General features: G+C 39.3%; 1 protein-coding gene across 4 annotated transcripts in view; it reads right to left on the minus strand.

Moving 5' to 3' along the window:
- The window catches only part of PAM (peptidylglycine alpha-amidating monooxygenase), a 166,660-nt gene that overhangs the window by 2,760 nt on the left and 146,818 nt on the right, over positions 1-17,082 (minus strand). For 2 of the 4 annotated variants that reach the window (XM_006022903.2, XM_006022898.2), the window contains 5 exons: positions 16,109-16,309; positions 14,067-14,185; positions 9,756-9,855; positions 7,327-7,380; positions 1,957-2,163 (listed from right to left, as the gene is read on the minus strand). In XM_006022903.2, the coding sequence (XP_006022965.1) occupies positions 1,957-2,163; positions 7,327-7,380; positions 9,756-9,855; positions 14,067-14,185; positions 16,109-16,309 (681 nt within the window). The remainder of the gene's footprint in view (positions 1-1,956; positions 2,164-7,326; positions 7,381-9,755; positions 9,856-14,066; positions 14,186-16,108; positions 16,310-17,082) is intronic. The other 2 variants (XM_006022899.2, XM_006022900.2) reach the window with 2 other exon arrangements.

Raw genomic sequence — 17,082 nt, forward strand, 5'->3', positions numbered from 1 at the left:
AAAGGAAAACAGGCCGGCACTTGCCAGCTGCTGCAGTGGCCATCAGGGCTTCTGGGGGCTCATGGCAGAGCCCCCCATGCAGCCCAGGGCAGTGGGGGTCAGCAGGGATTGCTCCCCCAACCCCAGAAGCAGCCAGTGAGTACAGGACTTTTTTTTTTTTTTTTTTTTTTAAAGAGCTGGGACACTGGGGTCGCCGGGGCAGTCATTGACGGGGCTGGGAGAGTGGGCAGGGGATGGGGCCTGTCTGATTTGGAGATTTGGCCAATTCAGCTGCAGCCGAATCTCTGAATCAGATTTGGCCAAATTGATTCGGGACAGTGATTTGAGTCACCCAATAGAATCACTTGTCTCTCGAATTGGCTGAATCTGAATCCAAAGTGAATGCTAGCTGCTTTGCACAGGCCTAGTAAATATCTCCCTTGTCTAAAAATTTCCTGAGCTACCGAAAAAAAAGAGACTTGACTTTGCAATCCCAAACCTGAAAAAAAAAGAAGCAATCCCAGGGCTAAACTTTCCATTGTATCACTCACACACACACGCACAGAGTCATATATCACACATATATATTATGCGTGTGTGTGTATGCACGCGTGTGTGTGTGTTCTCAAATCAGCATAAAACTTAGAACTCAGTTTGAACTCTGTTCAACAGCATAGAACTAAGTTGCTTTCTTTTTACCAGTGGCAAAAATTAAAAAGTTCAGTTTTATCCATGTGTTTCCAAAAATTAGTTTTCTAAAAAAAGGCACTAGAAGGATTAACAGGCAGTAGATGTAGGGAGATTGCTGGAATGATCCAAGAGGTTTTATATCATTTTCCAGCAGCACAACTCTAGAGCGAGGTGACTGGGGCAGCTGCCATGGGTGTTCACTTATAGAAGGGGTGGTCCACAGAAAAAAACCCACTGCTCCTGCAACCATGCTGCCATACTTGGAAGCATGATGGCAGCCAGAATTTGCTGCTGACCCCTCATCTTGCAGCTGCTCCAGGCACCCAGCTGCATTGTTATGCCTCTGGTGCTTTCTATGATGCCTTGGCCTTCTGGGGATTGTTTTATCAAACCACAAAAAAGCCTCTTGCATCTCCCAGGTCTCAACATATAAAAGGGCCATGATAACAGCTACACTTTCTACTCTTCACACAGAATTCATAGATCAATTGCAAAGAACTATCAGATTACTCAAACTATATTCTAGTATTTCACATTACTTTCTTAGCTTATAATACTGGAGGAACTTTGATTTGCATGGTCCCTGTACATTTTATTCCATGTACTTTTAATGAAAATTTGGCAAAGGTATATATCATACAAATAACCTATGGAAAGAACATTTAACTGGCACTGCATTGTAATAGTTTCAAAGAAAGACCATATTACGATAGACGAGCACAATATGAACCGAGGGAAAACTTCACATTGTTAGTGTTATAACTGCTCATTAAAGATGTCACAGCTGGTTTCCCAAGGGAGGACGGCACATAATGCTTGATACAAAATATACTCAAGATGAACAGGAATTTATATTTCCTCAGACAATTAACTGCTTGCATTTTGCATACACCTTTATCTGTCGCTTACTTAAAAAATAGCACTTATTCTGAAGAACAAAAGATTCTAAAAAACTCCCACGGTGAAAAGCAAGCTCTGCATTGAATTTTAAAATAAAGGACTTGACTAAAACAAAATAATAAAATGTTGGAATTATATGTCTGGGCTTTCAGAACCAGGTTTTATTCAGACTGCAATTACAAGGACGATTCATGGGTTGGATAGATAAAATAAAAGCAGTTAAAGATGCATTCACTTGTGCATGCCAGAATTAGATTGGATGCAGTATCTTGCTATCTGTACAAGTGGTTAAATGTAGCCTCTCTGCATACTTTTGTTCCTTGTTCTTTAATGATTTATTTGAATATGAAAATCCTGATCTGGAATTTAAAAATTATGCATAGTTACCTCCATACACCATTGTCTTCCTCCACCGAATAAATACCGCTATTGCCAACAAAACAACAATAGGAATAATTAGAAGTGTTGTAATAAGAACAAAAGAAACTCCAGTGTTAGCCTGTTGGACCAAATGTTGTTTTTCCTGCTTCTTCAGAGCATCCGATGATACGGGGTTGTTGTTTTTCAATCTGGCTTCTACAATTGTCTCTGCTTCTTTAAGAAAAGAAAAGAATAATCATTTGTTATCTAAACATTTCAACTAACATACATAAAGTTATTGTTGAATACAGTCTGCTACTGCACCTGATGTTTCCAGTAACAAGCAACCCTTAAAAGTATAAGCTGATACTCACACCACATTTCTTATTTTTGCTTGTGCCATCTAAAGAGCCATGCAGGGGCCTGATGGTACAAGAGGAATCCTCTCTCCATTTCCATAATGCTTGGGGGGCAGGGAATGGAGAGAGGACAACCACCAAGGGAGATTTTCTCCTAAACAATTCTAGTATTTGAATAAAGGTGGAATCCTACAGAATTCCACTCTTAGAACAGTCGTTTCTCAGTTACAATCTTTCTTTTCTCGGTATTGCTCCTCTCCAAGAAATGTAATGAATTTGAACACCCCCCCCCCTCTCTGAATACGGATGGATTTTATTTTAGTCTGGTCAGGGGGGTGCTCACACCTTTTGAGATACACTTTAATTGTACTGCATGTGCTGTGTTTTGCATTGGTATAGTCACCACATGAAGTGATTCCATATGCTCATTTCCATTTTCCTGTACAACCACAGAAAAAGATGAAACAAAAGGAGATGGTTAAAATTACTGGTAGATTATAGTTACCAAGAAAGGGCATGTCCCAAAATCCTAGGTAGAACAATACGGTTTCAAAAACAAGGGATTTTAATTATAAAGTTTATAAGACTGGTAATGTTTACTGGATTCTCCAGTAAAGCACCACACATACACAGTACTTTAAAGCAAGGGTATGTCATCAAGTCAAGTCTGATAGAGTTTGATAAAATTACTATGCTATCCCTTCATGTTTAATGTGGAAATAAGGCAGCCAAAGACTACAAGGTCCTAGCATGAAATACTCCACTCCACTCTGAAGTGAGCAACTAGAACCTATTGGGATTTATTTTTGCTGCAATGTTTGGTTAAGTCTTCTACGCTTGAACCAACTCCTCTTGACTTAGCCTACCGCAAGAGGCTAAACAATAATCAGGTGACTGGAATATCAGGAGTCCCCACAGGATTAATTGGCAGTACTAGCGTCAGAAAAACTCAAAATTCAACCAGCACCCTGTGACAAGCTAGCTAGCTTGATTTAAAGAACCTGAGATAGAGATAGATACGCCTGCAAACACATGGCAGAAGTCAGGATAACATTTTATTATACTTCAAGGTAACAGAACACTAAAGACAGGCCTTTATTTTGCATGGGCCACACCTCCAAACACACAAAAAACGTCTGCAGCCATTGCAATTTTATGTCTAAGCAGGCATCCCTTTTCAAGTTCACAGCCAACCGTCTATGGCACGCTCACTTGGATTTAGAGGGCATTTATACATATGCTCTGTGATGAGGAGGGAGAGGGGGAGCACTTTAATTGAAGTGCCTGGAGCGTCATGTGTATCAGAGTCCCCGTGCTGAAAAATGGTGGTGGGGGTGCTTTAATTCAAGGTCACCGAACAAGCTTTAGTTAAAGTGCCCCTGCTGCCATTTTTCAGTGCGGGGACGCTGATGCATGTGACGCTGGAGTCTGCTGGAGTGTGGTAATTGCCACGCTCCAGCAGACTCAATTAATCAAGTCTGCTCCGGCATGTCAGAGCAGCCTCAATGCATGTGTATAAGTGCCCAGACTGCTGGGTTTGGGGAAGGCAGTGCAGCAGCCATTTTGACCAGTGGACTGATTTCTAGTTTCTAGCTTAGCACATAAGTACATCATGATACTTGAAAAATATATTTTATTAGTTCCACTCTTTTCTTATTCCTAATACATTTTGTTTTCATTTGGATTAGTATTTATGTAATTTTTCAGAGAGATATCCCTGTAGAAGACAAACCAGAAATTCAAGGATAAGGAATTAAAAATTTTATAGAATTAATAATTCCTCTCTCTCTCCATGCTCCAGTTTGGCCAAGAAACGTCGACAGTGAAGTCTACACATGGTAAGTCATGCTACATGCCATCACTTAGAGTCCAGTGAACACACAAAGAAAGAGCCCAAAAGAACAAGATGAGAGGAGAGTTGGTGGGAGTGTCTGTTACAGGGAACAGAGTGAAACTATACACACAGAGTAAAAAAAATATATTTTTTGGAACGCTCTCTCTGCTTAAGTTTAACTAATAGACTCAATTCTCTTAAAATTCTGAATTTCATAATGTAGTCTTGCAGTAACTATAATTGCTTTGAGTGCTTATATTGTTATTTTTATATAATGAAATATTTAGCCATTAAGATAAAGTTAATCTTGTTATGATTTACTTTTTATAATATTTTAATCAATCATTATTGTTCTGGAATTAACCATCTATTTTACATTTCCTATTCCTATTAGCATAAATATATTTGAACTATTGGTCTCATAATTTTAGATATATTTGACTTATTGGTCTCATGATTTTAGAACTTAAATTTGATACAAGGAAAATGCTTATGTAAGGTCTGTGGTATGTTTAAAAAGAGGTAAAGAAAGAATGAATGGTGTATGTATGTGACAACGTGAAGAAAGACAGTCCTCTTGCAGCAGGTGAAAATAGCCTTCTGTGGTTTAATGGTTAAAGGTTGCAGCAATGTCGAGTCAGCAGTTAAGGATTACCAACTACTAAATCATGCCTTCACCCTGATGGCTGAAGACTGCAAGCAACGACCCCCGTGAAGACTGCAGACTGCAAAGCCAGAAGATCACACCCTACCAATCCCAGCCTGCCAACGGGACAAGGAGGATGACCTTTGTGCTGACTCAGTGGAATCCATACGCTTGTACGGACAGCTCTCACTATAAAGAATGAACACAAAGACAAGGCTTTGGGTCTTTCCACCTGCAAGAAGGAGTTTTGGACATGTCCAACAAGACCTGACTCCAGCCCTTATGGGCAGTCTGGCTGGCTACCAGACTGACCCAAGTGACTTTGGAACTTGGTAACACCTTAACCTTTGCAGGACTGTCTATCTGTATGTGTGTTTGTTTCTTTCGTATGAATGAATGAATACGCATGGGAATGAGTGAAGCAGATAACCTTACTCTTCTTTATTCTTTTCATGTTTCATGTTTTATGTTCCAAAAAATGCGGCGTTGTGCCTTATCCTCTGATAAGATTCCTGCTTGTTTTTAATTCACACTGTATGCCCTGTGCAGACAACAGTAACATCCGGAAAAAACTTACTGTTTCTTTAGTTGCTTCTTTCCTGTAAAATCCGTACAGTGCCCTACAGCATTAATTTTCAAAGGTGCTTAAGTCCCAGTAAAAACCAATGAGACTGTAAGCTTCCTAGCCACTTAGGTGCTTTTGTCCAAAGATTCTAGGACTGCATCTATTTTGCAAAGGCTCCTAATGAACTTACATCTTGTTCGTGTTCAAAGTTTTGCAAGAATTTTTGTATGCCGCGTTTTAAATTAGTAAAAACTTTTAACTTCAAAACAAATTGCAGCAGCCTGTGAGGTTTTCAGTATTTTGTGAAAAACAGCTCAACTAAAAATCACACATGAAATTATATCAAATTTAATAGCATGTCAGTATGAACATATACACACACTGCAATATTCATATGCACATTTATGACATTACAATGTGTTTTGTGGAATGTTTTCTTCACATTTCATTAACCACTGGGCCTTCACGTTTAAAGTGTGACATGACAGCAAAGAACTATGGGATTCTGTTAGTTCTTTGGTTACTCAGACAGTTGTTATGACCAACAGCACTGTCTTCCATCTGCCATCTAGCATAATCCTTCTGATGCTGGCAGCAATACATCGTCTTCACTCGGCTATCATAATAGCAGCTGTATTCTCCACTCTGATATCTCTAACAGGAGCAAGTAGCTAATGCAAAACACATCTGTCCATTTATTATGGAAAGAATGACACAAAGTGCATCACATCACTGGATACTATTCACTTTCAGGTGGAGCTTATACTGTCTGTTTTCACATATGTGGTCCTAAATAGTTTAGCAGGTAATTATTTAACGACTCCTTTAGTATCCATGAGATGCTGTTGACTTATTCTAATCTAAACAGTTTTGTTTCAATGAACGGTGATGATAAACAGAAAGGAGTTTTCCTAAAGGATTCTCTGCACCATAATGTGTTTCCCAGAATGGTCTGCAAGAGCCCAAAGTGGTTATGCGCAAATGCTATTAGGCCCCTTTTTCTCCCCTTGAAAGCTTTGGGAAAAACTGTTTGATATCGTGGTGATTTTGGTAGCAAGAAGTGGAATATCTCATATGAGCAGCGTACTTTATTTTAAGATTATATTTAAGTTTTTTGATCTTTTGGCTTACTTCCATATATGTCTACGTGCCTGAAGCCAAGGGCAGTTGCTCTGAATTCAACTGAACAAAAATAAATAAGAACACTGTAGCTACAATCCACTAGGATCACTCAATAACCATGTGCTTTTTTCTGCAAGGGAAATATCATTTCCTCTTTTGTATAAGAGACTTGTAGAATAGAGTATTATAATGTTTTAAAATAAGTCCTTTTCATCTATGTTAACTTATGCTACCTCTTTCAACCTTGTGCTGTACACTTCTCCTTATCTGTCTATATTAAAATCCCTATATTCTTCTGATTCTTTTCTCTCATTTTATCCTTATTTTCACTGATCTTTTGGAAAAGGAAAAAGTAAATCTGGGAGAACAACTTTGATCAAATTGAGAAGTTTTTTATACCATACAGTATACCCAGACTGCCAATGTGACTTCTACACAAATAAGAAAATGAAAACAACAGCCATTTTGAATGTATGACTTTTTCACTAGATAACTAGGACACCTGTATACCATAGTTATTGCTGCATCTAATGGAATGGACACAGACACTAATCTGTGGATACCAGAGGGTCATGTAGAATAGTCCCCTGGGTGAACCTTCATTTCAATCTCCAGGACACACTTGTCACTGAAATTGGAGTGTTTCCTCTCTCATGGAGCTGAGTCTACCAGATAAAGCAGAGCACAGGCCACCTTCTATCCCTTCCCCCTGCCAGCTCATTGTAACTCTGCGCTGTAGGAAATGACAACCAAAGGGAGACTAATTAACATTTTTCCTTTGATATTTTTGGCAAGCACATTTGCAAGGCGAAAAAAAAGAGTCTAGCTGAAAACTTTTGTTTTGCCCATTCCCATAAGGAATCAGACTAACCTTTTATTTCCTGAACCTTGATACCAGCCTTTTTAACTGATCGATGTTCCATTTCTGTAACACAAAATTGCTCTTCAGACCAACTGACATTTTAGAAAGCCTTTGATGACATTTTCTTGTTAGCTTTACTTTACAATCCTAAAGTAAATAATCACATTTGCATTTGAGCTTCACCAAGACTGTTTCAGAACAATCCCCTGATCAGAAAACCCTATGAAACCATGAGCTTGACTCACAGGTTGCAATGACAACTAAATCCTACGCAACAAAGTTGTTTTGGAGGCCCCAATACAAATTCCTGACATTTAGTATTGCTGGAATTACCTAGTAACAACAAAATTGGAGGCTGTCAAGGAAAAAAACTTTAGGCACTGGAGAAGTAGTATTGAGGATACAGTAGATATGCTATCATCCATTATGTTAATTCTGCTGTGAGTTAACACTCAAACTTTGTTCCTCCTCCTGCACAGGACATTGTATTCCTAGCAGTGAGGTCTTTTTTTTTTTCATGTGTAATAGATTAGCCAAGGCCCACCTATTAGAATCAAATAGCACTTTTCCTAAGAGCAGCAGTACTAAAGCTAGCATCTTTCCCAAATTCCAAGATGGGCAATTATATTTTCTCTCACCAAGTGACATCTGCATTTTCAAGTAGGGACATACTTCACATCCTGTCCTGAACTGTAGTGCAATATAACCTGTAGTGCCTGTTGTACAATATAAACCCTTCTACCTTAGACACAGCTGCAGTCACATACCATGGGTCTCCAGCGCCCGGAGGGCCAGTGCTTGCATTTGCAGCCCCCATCCCCCCCAGGCCTTCCTGTAGCAATACTTAAAGTCACATTGCTTGATAACAACTCTGAAGGGCCCGGCTGGTGCCTAGGGGCCCCCTCCTGCCCACCTCGCCCTGCTGTTGGTTCGCCACTGCATAGCTGTACATCAATAGTGGGTAAAGGAATTCCTATACATAGTCTGAAATGCACTTTGTAAACTTCTTGAATTAAAAGATACTATACAATGCAAAGGCAAGTCACTTAACAGTAGATGTGTCATCCCATCTAAAAGGCCTATTCTGGGGGGGGGGGGAAATGGTTTCGATTTTTTTAGTATTCTTTAGAAAAAAAGAAGAACAGAGTCAACAGTTACTGCACTAGCCTATGACCTTAGACTGGAAAGGGAAGGCCAGTTCAGCAATACTACCAACTGTCTTCAGTACGCTCAGAACTAGCTAGCTACTGTCTTTTTATAGTTAACATTTGATATTAAAATAGACATCAAAGTCCTCACTTCATAAAACAGCGAAATTGTGAGTGAACTATTTAGTGGTGAGTTTTCATAAACCTTTACTTTTTCATTTTCTTATGAATGAAAGTGTAGAGGTGTGTCCTGTTTGGAACATTGGAACAACAGTATCCAATCAGAACAGTGGTAAACCTGGTCTGGTACCTGATCTGCTAGTACCAGATGCTCCAGAGGAAGGTGCATGAAAAACAAACAGCCAACTATGGAATAACTAGCTTAGATAACAAGTTTATTTTAATGGCAGACAGCAGTTGGCTAATGCCCTGAAACATGAGGTTTCATATTCTTCATGCATTTAATATCCTATGTAAGGCATCTGTAGATCTTATTGTTGTTTCTATAAAATATCTATTTTTTTCCCCTGAAGCTCACTAAGTTGAATGTCTTGAATATTCGAGCCCCCAAGGCCTGGAATAGACTCTCCAGAGATGGTTCAAGCACCTACTTTGGATTCTTTCAAGAAATGTTTGGACGCTTATCTTGCTGGGACCCTTTGACCCTAACTGACTTCCTGCCCCTGGGGCAGGGGGCTGGACTCGATGATCTTCCGAGGTCCCTTCCAGCCCTAATGTCTATGAAATCTATGACATCTTAGATGCTTCACCTTAAAAACAAGCTGCTTAGTTTGGGGGTTAGAAGAATATAGTGAACTGGGGAGTTTTCCTAGTTAACAGAAATACAGCAGTAAATTAATTGATCTGGTAAACTGATAGATTCCCCATGGAATTAAGAGGGACTTTATTTTGGATTATCACTCTATTTCAGCCACAGATAGTTTCCACGTAACAGCTTCTAAGGAAAACAGGACTTTCGGCAAACAACACACTGAAGTATACTTATACATTCAGTTAGATGCACACAAGCAATACAACAATATAGATCACTGGTTTTGTAAGAAAAACTGAGAATGCAAAGATTTAGATAGTCAGACAAAACCATTAGCATGTCAACAACAGTCAGTTTGGCTGACACAAAGACCAACCAATTTTTTGCTGCATGTTGCTTACACAAAAGCAGTAGGATGTGAAAGTGGAACCTGAAAAAAAACAGCCAGAGGATACTTTCACTGAGAATATGGTTATGGGAAGGGTCTTTAAGACAGCAAATAAAAAGAAGAAACATACTTTCTGAAGATACGAACTTCCATACTGTTCTGGCATGAGCATCTCCAACATATACTGTTTTATCTTCTGAAGCAACAATATCATGTGGCATCTCAAAGTTCTGTCAATATAAACAACCACAAATCACAGCTGAATGACTATACAAGAAAATGCAGTTAGATCACAAAGGAAAATAAATTTGAGCCTCAGTCCTCATATAATGCAAGCTGCAACTGATCCAGGTGCCTGGAGTTAACAAAAGAGAAGGGGTAGGAACTGAACCTTCTTGAAGTCATTCCTCCAGGGATCGTAGTTATTGTCATCGCTTTGAGAATGCTTAAATTATATATGATACAACGCACAGAGCATTCATTATTTATATTTTGGGGCAGAGTCCGTTTTCATTGGTATTCTAAAGTGAATGTTTAAGAAACTAAACGTGGCTATTACAGCTCTGCATAGCTAAATAAATAGTCAACTGGTTTCCAGAAATTTACAACAGATGCACATAGGGGAGGGGTGGAAAAGGGGTAAACAGATGCCTCTCTACCACATACACAACGTGCAATGAAGCAATCCACAATATGTATAGATAACCTTAACATGCCATTTCCTAATACATGACTTACTGAATTAGCAATCAACCATTCGCTGGCACATGTTTTTTGATGTATCATACACATACCTTATAAATATGACTTCTTAGCACCACTGAAAACACCAGCCTTCCTAAAAACCACTAAAAAAGAGCCCTCAATCCTCTCAAGCACAGGTGATGTGGGGAGGGAAAGGAACCACAAAAGTGTTCACCATGTATTTGGAAATAAGAATAATGACAGTAATTTTGTCTACCACATAATAATCTCTATTATTCATTTCATTATTTGGCAAATAATATTTTAGATGCTTATAGATAATCAGTTGGCACGAACAACCTTAATTACACATTAATATTTGCAATAGATTGAAAAAAGGTTCTATATGCCCATGCTGACAGAGTCCTGACATAAGGTTTCCTAGAATTAAATAATTTACTAGAGCTGGGCTGTCCAACTGGTGTCTAACAAGGGGTAACTCACAGCCCACTGACCCCTGGTCCAGGTACCCCATTGCTGTCCTGCTGCTGCTGGGCTCTCTAGGATCCCATTCCCTTCTCCAGCTTCTGCTTTCTACCCCGAACAGTGAGGTCATAGGGCCAAGGGAGCCTGTGACCTGGGGACTTGTAACACTGCAGCATGATAAAGTGCCTTGCAGTACAGGACAGTAGGGGTACTTACAGTGACCAGGGACGGTGGGGAAAAAGCCTAAAACCCATGCAGCTTGCAACCACTAGTTACTCCGAAGTTGGAAAGTCCTGTAACTAGAGTAGGATTTTGATATACCAGATTTTCTGCAGGAAAAGCATTGGTAGAAGCATAATGCAGAAGTAAAAGTCCAAGTATCTAAGGTATAAATTTAAATCAGTTCAGCAGCTTGGTTAGTGCCGCAGAAGCAATAGGTAGCATATGGCACAAATTATACTCTCTGCTTAGTAAAACCTGGGGGAAGAAAGAAGTTTGAAGAAATAGTGGAAAAATAATAATAAATGTGGTCATTTGGCCTTTAATCTGCAGGGATCAGCCTCCTCTTCTATTTGTCTTTATACTTTAAATTAATTTCTTGGCCTACACTCTGTTCTTTGTGCCTATAACATAGTTAAACAAGGGACTTCCACAAGAAGCAATAAACTGCTGTGTGCTGAGTAAACTCTGGAGTAATACCTATGTCTGGTACAATTTAAAATTAGTTTACTTAAAGGAAAAAGGAAAGTTACATATTTTTCCCCCCTTTGAAGATAACTCTTTGAAAAAGTTCCCAGTAGGTAACCTGTTTTGTGCTCTATTTCCACCCCCACCGTTACAGTCCTCTAGCATCAACACCTCTTAAGAGCTAGGAGAGTTTCGGAAGTCTTGTACCAAGGAACTATGGACAACGCTGAAAATAGTGCAAGATACCACAAACAGATGTTGTTCTTGCATTTGGCTCTTTTTCCAGTTATCTTTCAAATTAATTTCCATGTCTAGAACAATTAATTGCCCACTGGATAAGGTGCACCATTTATCTTACAGACTAACTTGGGGTCCTTCTCTTTCAAACCGGAGTCAGAATTACAAAATCTAAACTCTATCTAAGACCAGCTTCTTACTTAGAAACAAAGCATAAGTTGTCTTCTTCAAGCTTTGTTGTTTATGATGCAGAGACAGGAGGCCCAAATGAAAGAGTGAACTGGGCCCAGGTAGTTCTTAAAGCTTATTTACTTTTTCAGACATGAGCAATACATCCTCAAACACAGGATTACAACAACGGTCTGCTATGCACTGAGAAAAAACAAAGTGAGAGACAATCACTTGCTGCGGAAGTTATTCTAACGTCCTGAATGGAATAGAGAATGATGCAGAAGGAAAGAAAGTATCATAGAACTGGAATGGACCTTGAGGATCTACTAATTCACAGATACCAGATTTTCTGTTCCTAAAGCATCCTACAGAGAGGCAACTCCAGCCTTTTCTTGAACCTCCAGTGAAGATTTCACAGCTTCTCGAGGCAGCTTATTCCACCTTCTTACTCTTGTAACATTTCAGAAGTTTTTTCTTGAGATTTGATCTAAATCTACTTTGTTGCTATTTAAATTCCACTGTGCCATGTTCTAAGGCAGAGAAGAATCATCATCTCAATGGCAGCCTTTCAAATATTTGAAAATTGCTATCATGCTTCCCCTTAATCAACTTTTCTCCAAACTAAACATACCTACTACCAACAAAAAGGTTCATCATACAGCTTACTTTCCAGTCTGCTCAGCATCTTTCTATACTTCTAAATATAACTGCAAGTATAACTGCAACTGTTTTCTGAAAGCATTAATAAATATCAAGTTTTCCTCCACTACTCCAATTCTTTTCAGATTGTTTACCCTACTTCAGGGAACAGGATGCTGATAGATGCTTTGCTTACATTCATTCATTTCTAAGAATGTTTTATAGTATTTTTTATGAAGAAATTTGGGGTTGGATCATAAACTAGTCTACCTGTTCCTGAAAATATATTCTTACATCTAAGAACTGCATCTTTTTTATTTCACTGCAGAATATTTATGAAAATTGGGGAGATGCTTTATTGTGCAGACTCAAGAGTCAAATTTTCAGCAACTGCTCTATGGAAGCATGCAAAATTTGCCAACATGATTATGAATATTGGCTGAAAACACTACCATGAATATGTACATCCACTCAAAAAATAAAACCTCCTCCACAATTGTACACAGTCTTTCTCCAGCTGAGATTATTAGTAAGAAAAAAACCCTTTAAAGAGCTAATGTTGTATTAATTATCATGTGACATCCTTAAATGGCTTTATATAAAACTCTGAATGTTGGTTTCAAGCCATGTATTTATTTTTATTTATAGAGTTTTGAATGTGGACACAGCAATTTAAAAACGCCCAGAAAAAAAACATCTTTGTCTGGTGCAGCTTAAAATAGGCTTTCAACAAACAGGATATGGGATACACAGTATGGGGGACTTCTGATGTTCTTTCTTTGATTTAGTACAAGCCAAGAAAACTTCATAGTTGAAATTCATTTTAATTTGTATTATGGAATTTGATCAATATTGAGTAAGCAGAGTTTAGCTCAGCGTGTTTGCTAAGAAGGCATATATCCACATTATACTCCTAAGTAGAAGCACTATTTTTACACTTTAGTATATCATGGTGATATAAAAATCAAAACTTTAGTTCTTCTTTTAAACCAGTGAGTGCTAACCTTTTTTGCAGGTGTGCCATAATTAGCTCTGCAAATTCCCAGAGCACCACTCTGATTCCTCTTATTCGACCTGCTGTGCAGTTTTCTGCTACCTGCCCTGTGCTCCCTGACCAAACTAGCGCTCTACTTTCTGCTCCCTGCCCTATCTGCCACTGTGCTACGTGCCCCCTTCCCAGACTACAGTGTGTCACACAGAGAAGCTGCCCATGCCACTTTTGGCGCCCAGGCTGTAGGTTGCCCACCCCTGTCTTTAATTAAAGAATTAGACATTCCCTATTTTCCCAAAGGCCTCATTTTCATGGCAACATAAAAAGACTAATGTGCAGAGTCTGTTGGACCTCAGACAACTCCCACCTGGAAATGTCACATATAGTTTCATTAGGTGAGTGGTGACAGAGGAACTATTAAGGAACAAGATGAAAGATTTCAATAGAATACAATATAAAAATCAGCCTCATGATTGTTAGCATTCACAGGATATGTGAAGGAGCTCAATATCAGCACATTCAGCTGCTTACAGAGCAATACTCTACCTTTCTGACTGGAACAAAAGTGTCAATAATTTCTCCAGTGGAAAAGTTCATCACAAACCCTTGCACAGGTTCTAGGTCTCCAGGGTATGACTTTCCATTAACTGCAAATAGCAGACCACCTGAAACACAAACAATTCATATTCTTTAATGACTTATAGATGGTAAATTACATGCCTCCATTTACAACTGAGCTTAATTTTAACAAGATGGACAAGAAAAGAGTGCCTCACAGAGAAAGAATCAGATGCAACCATGGAAGGAGAAGAGCTCCAGACACACTAAAATATTTATTTAAGTCATTAGGTGTGGGAGCTGTGTAATCTAATGGAAAAGTGCTCTTGTGGAGCATCTGAAATGGTCAGGCTCAGAATGAATTAAGGCAGGGGTGGCTGACCTACAGTATGGGTTGTCACAAGTGGCATGGGCAGCCTTTGTCTGGCACACGACAGATCAGGGAGGAGATGGACAGCACAGCAGCAGATGGAGTAAGAAGTACAAAGTACAGCAGGAGATCAGGCAGGGGCAGAGTCAGGAACAGGAAGCAAAGCAGCAATTAGGCAAAGAAAGGGGGTCAGAGTGGCATGTGGGGACGGTATGGGGCTAATTTGTGGCATGCCTGTCAAACAGGCTGGCCACCACTGAATTAGAAGAGCAGGGCAGGAGATATCAAAAGACTACATGAGTTGAAAGAAAATTCAAAACCAGGTCAAAAGCGAGTGGTATTGGTGTCATTTATAAGCAGTTCAACGCAAACAAAACAAGGCTCATTTTCATGTCTTCTACTTCGTAACTTTATCATAAAAACCAAGTCACAAAACACATGACACTGCTGCCTCAGCAACTGGGCGCGTCTGTCTGGACCATTAGGGATAAGACACAATTTGGTATCCTGTGTGAGGTCGTTTAGCCAACCCCCTGTGCAGATGCCGAAATTTATAATGGCTGATCGGCCACTTCAAAGAGTGCTATGCATTTGATGTCCTTGCTTTCTACTGTGTTCAAGAAAAACAAATGGTGCCTCCACCCTTGTCTAGAACTTTGACAGTTCTGAATACGAGAACTGCCTCTTCCTGGGCAACACTTTACAAACAGGAAGAGCTGCTGTTTTGTAAATGGGGGGTTCCTTCCCCACATTCTCTCTTTCTTCTGCTTCTCCATTCTGTGTTCTCACTTTTATTCTTCTCCCTGGCTGCTCTGGATTTTAAAAAAGGAAGGTCTTACTTCCTTCTCAGTTATGTGCCTCTAACTATTGTCTTCTCTGTTTCTTTCTTATTCCTCCTTCTATTTCTAGATACAACTCTCTTCCCCCCTGATGGAGATATATCCAGATTTAAAACTTTAATAAGCTGTTAAAAAACATAAGAATGTGTTACTTGCGTGTGTTACTCTGGTGAGAACTTCTAAGTAGCAGAACGTGTGAGATACCTATGACTTCATACAAGAGGGGAAATATTTTCTTTGACTGACATTCAAGTACAGCTCCAATTTGAATATTCCTCAACTCTAGTTCCAGTTCTGAACTTGGCCCTGATAATGGCTCTTTCTCCCCCTCTTTTTCAGAACCTACTTTTGAAAAACAGAAAAGCCACCAGGTACTATTATATTCTCTGATCTTCTAGGTGTTCATTAAGCAATTTATCATTTATTTCCCTGATTTGGAAACTTTTTTCCTTTCCTATTGCTTCCCTAATGAACAATTGCTGGAATGAACAATTTAAAAATTATTTACCAATGTTTTAATTGTATAGTTACTTAAGTAGAGCAAAAAGGTTGTTGCCCTTGTTGTTGACAAATAATACATTGAAGAACACTAATTTCTTCTTCTTTTCTCAAGAAGGGGATGGTATGATAGTTTTTTGTTTCTTTTTAAATAAAATACGATAGTTCTAAAATAATCCACCAAATTAAACAAGGTCTTGAAATGGAACAAATATTTAACTTGTAATGTGATATACTGCTTCTTAATAAAAGAATAAAGTGCATCCTTATATCAAGCTGTTAAGCAGATATACAAAATTGGGAAAAAAATGAGAAGTCATTACCTGGAACATATGAAACTGCAAATAATTCTCTTCCAAATGATTTGTGCTTGATTTCTTTTGTGAATTCTCCAGTTTCTAACCTAAAACACTGAATTCTTCCATTTTCCCTGTCTGCTACACACAGCTGAGCGAAGTCTGGTATCAGTGCTAAGCTATGAGGGATAAGGAACTGGCCAGATTTGGGTGTACCTGAAGAAGTCTCTGAAACAGAAAAATATCCAGTAAATTTTAACACAGGTATAAATGTATGGCTAGAAATAGTAATTTTCCACAATTACATTTGTTATCCTGACAATTCTTATACCAAGGGGGAAACCAGTCACATATATATTGACTGGAGATATATCCAGCTCAGACTGGCTTCAACAATCAAGGATAATAAAAAGCCCTTTTTCAGGTATGTAGCAGGCAAAAGGAAAGCTCAGAGCAACATAGGGCCCCTGCAGGATAAATCAGGACAGTTGGTGGTTGATGCGGGGAAAAAAGCAGAGCTCTTCAATGAGTTCTTCACTTCAGTATTTCTAAGTACTAACCAAGCCAATTCCCCCACCTCGATCATTGACGGATGTCCACATGGCACCAGTCCGCCTACGGTTAGTTCTGAAATAGTTAAGGAGCTCCTGGAGGAGCTGGATGGGTACAAGTCAGCAGGCCCGGATGACCTCCATCCACGGCTGCTGAAAGAATTGGCCAGTGTCATAGCTGAGCCGCTGGCACTCGTAGTGCTCCGGCCAGGTCCCTGAGGACTGGAGAAGGGCCAATGTGGTGCCCATTTTCAAGAAAGGGAGAAGGGATGAGTCGGGTAACTTTAGACCAGTCAGTCTTTCCTCTATTCCTGGGAAAATGCTAGAGAAAATAATCAAAGAGCACATTTGTGCAGGCCCAGCAGGGGAAACGATGCTGAGTTGAAATAGGTAGATCCTGCCTGACAAACCTTGTAGCCTTCTATGACCAGGTCACACACTGCCTGGATG

The sequence above is a fragment of the Alligator sinensis genome, unplaced genomic scaffold (assembly GCF_000455745.1).
Source record: "Alligator sinensis unplaced genomic scaffold, ASM45574v1 scaffold575_1, whole genome shotgun sequence".
NCBI lineage: Eukaryota > Metazoa > Chordata > Crocodylia > Alligatoridae > Alligator > Alligator sinensis.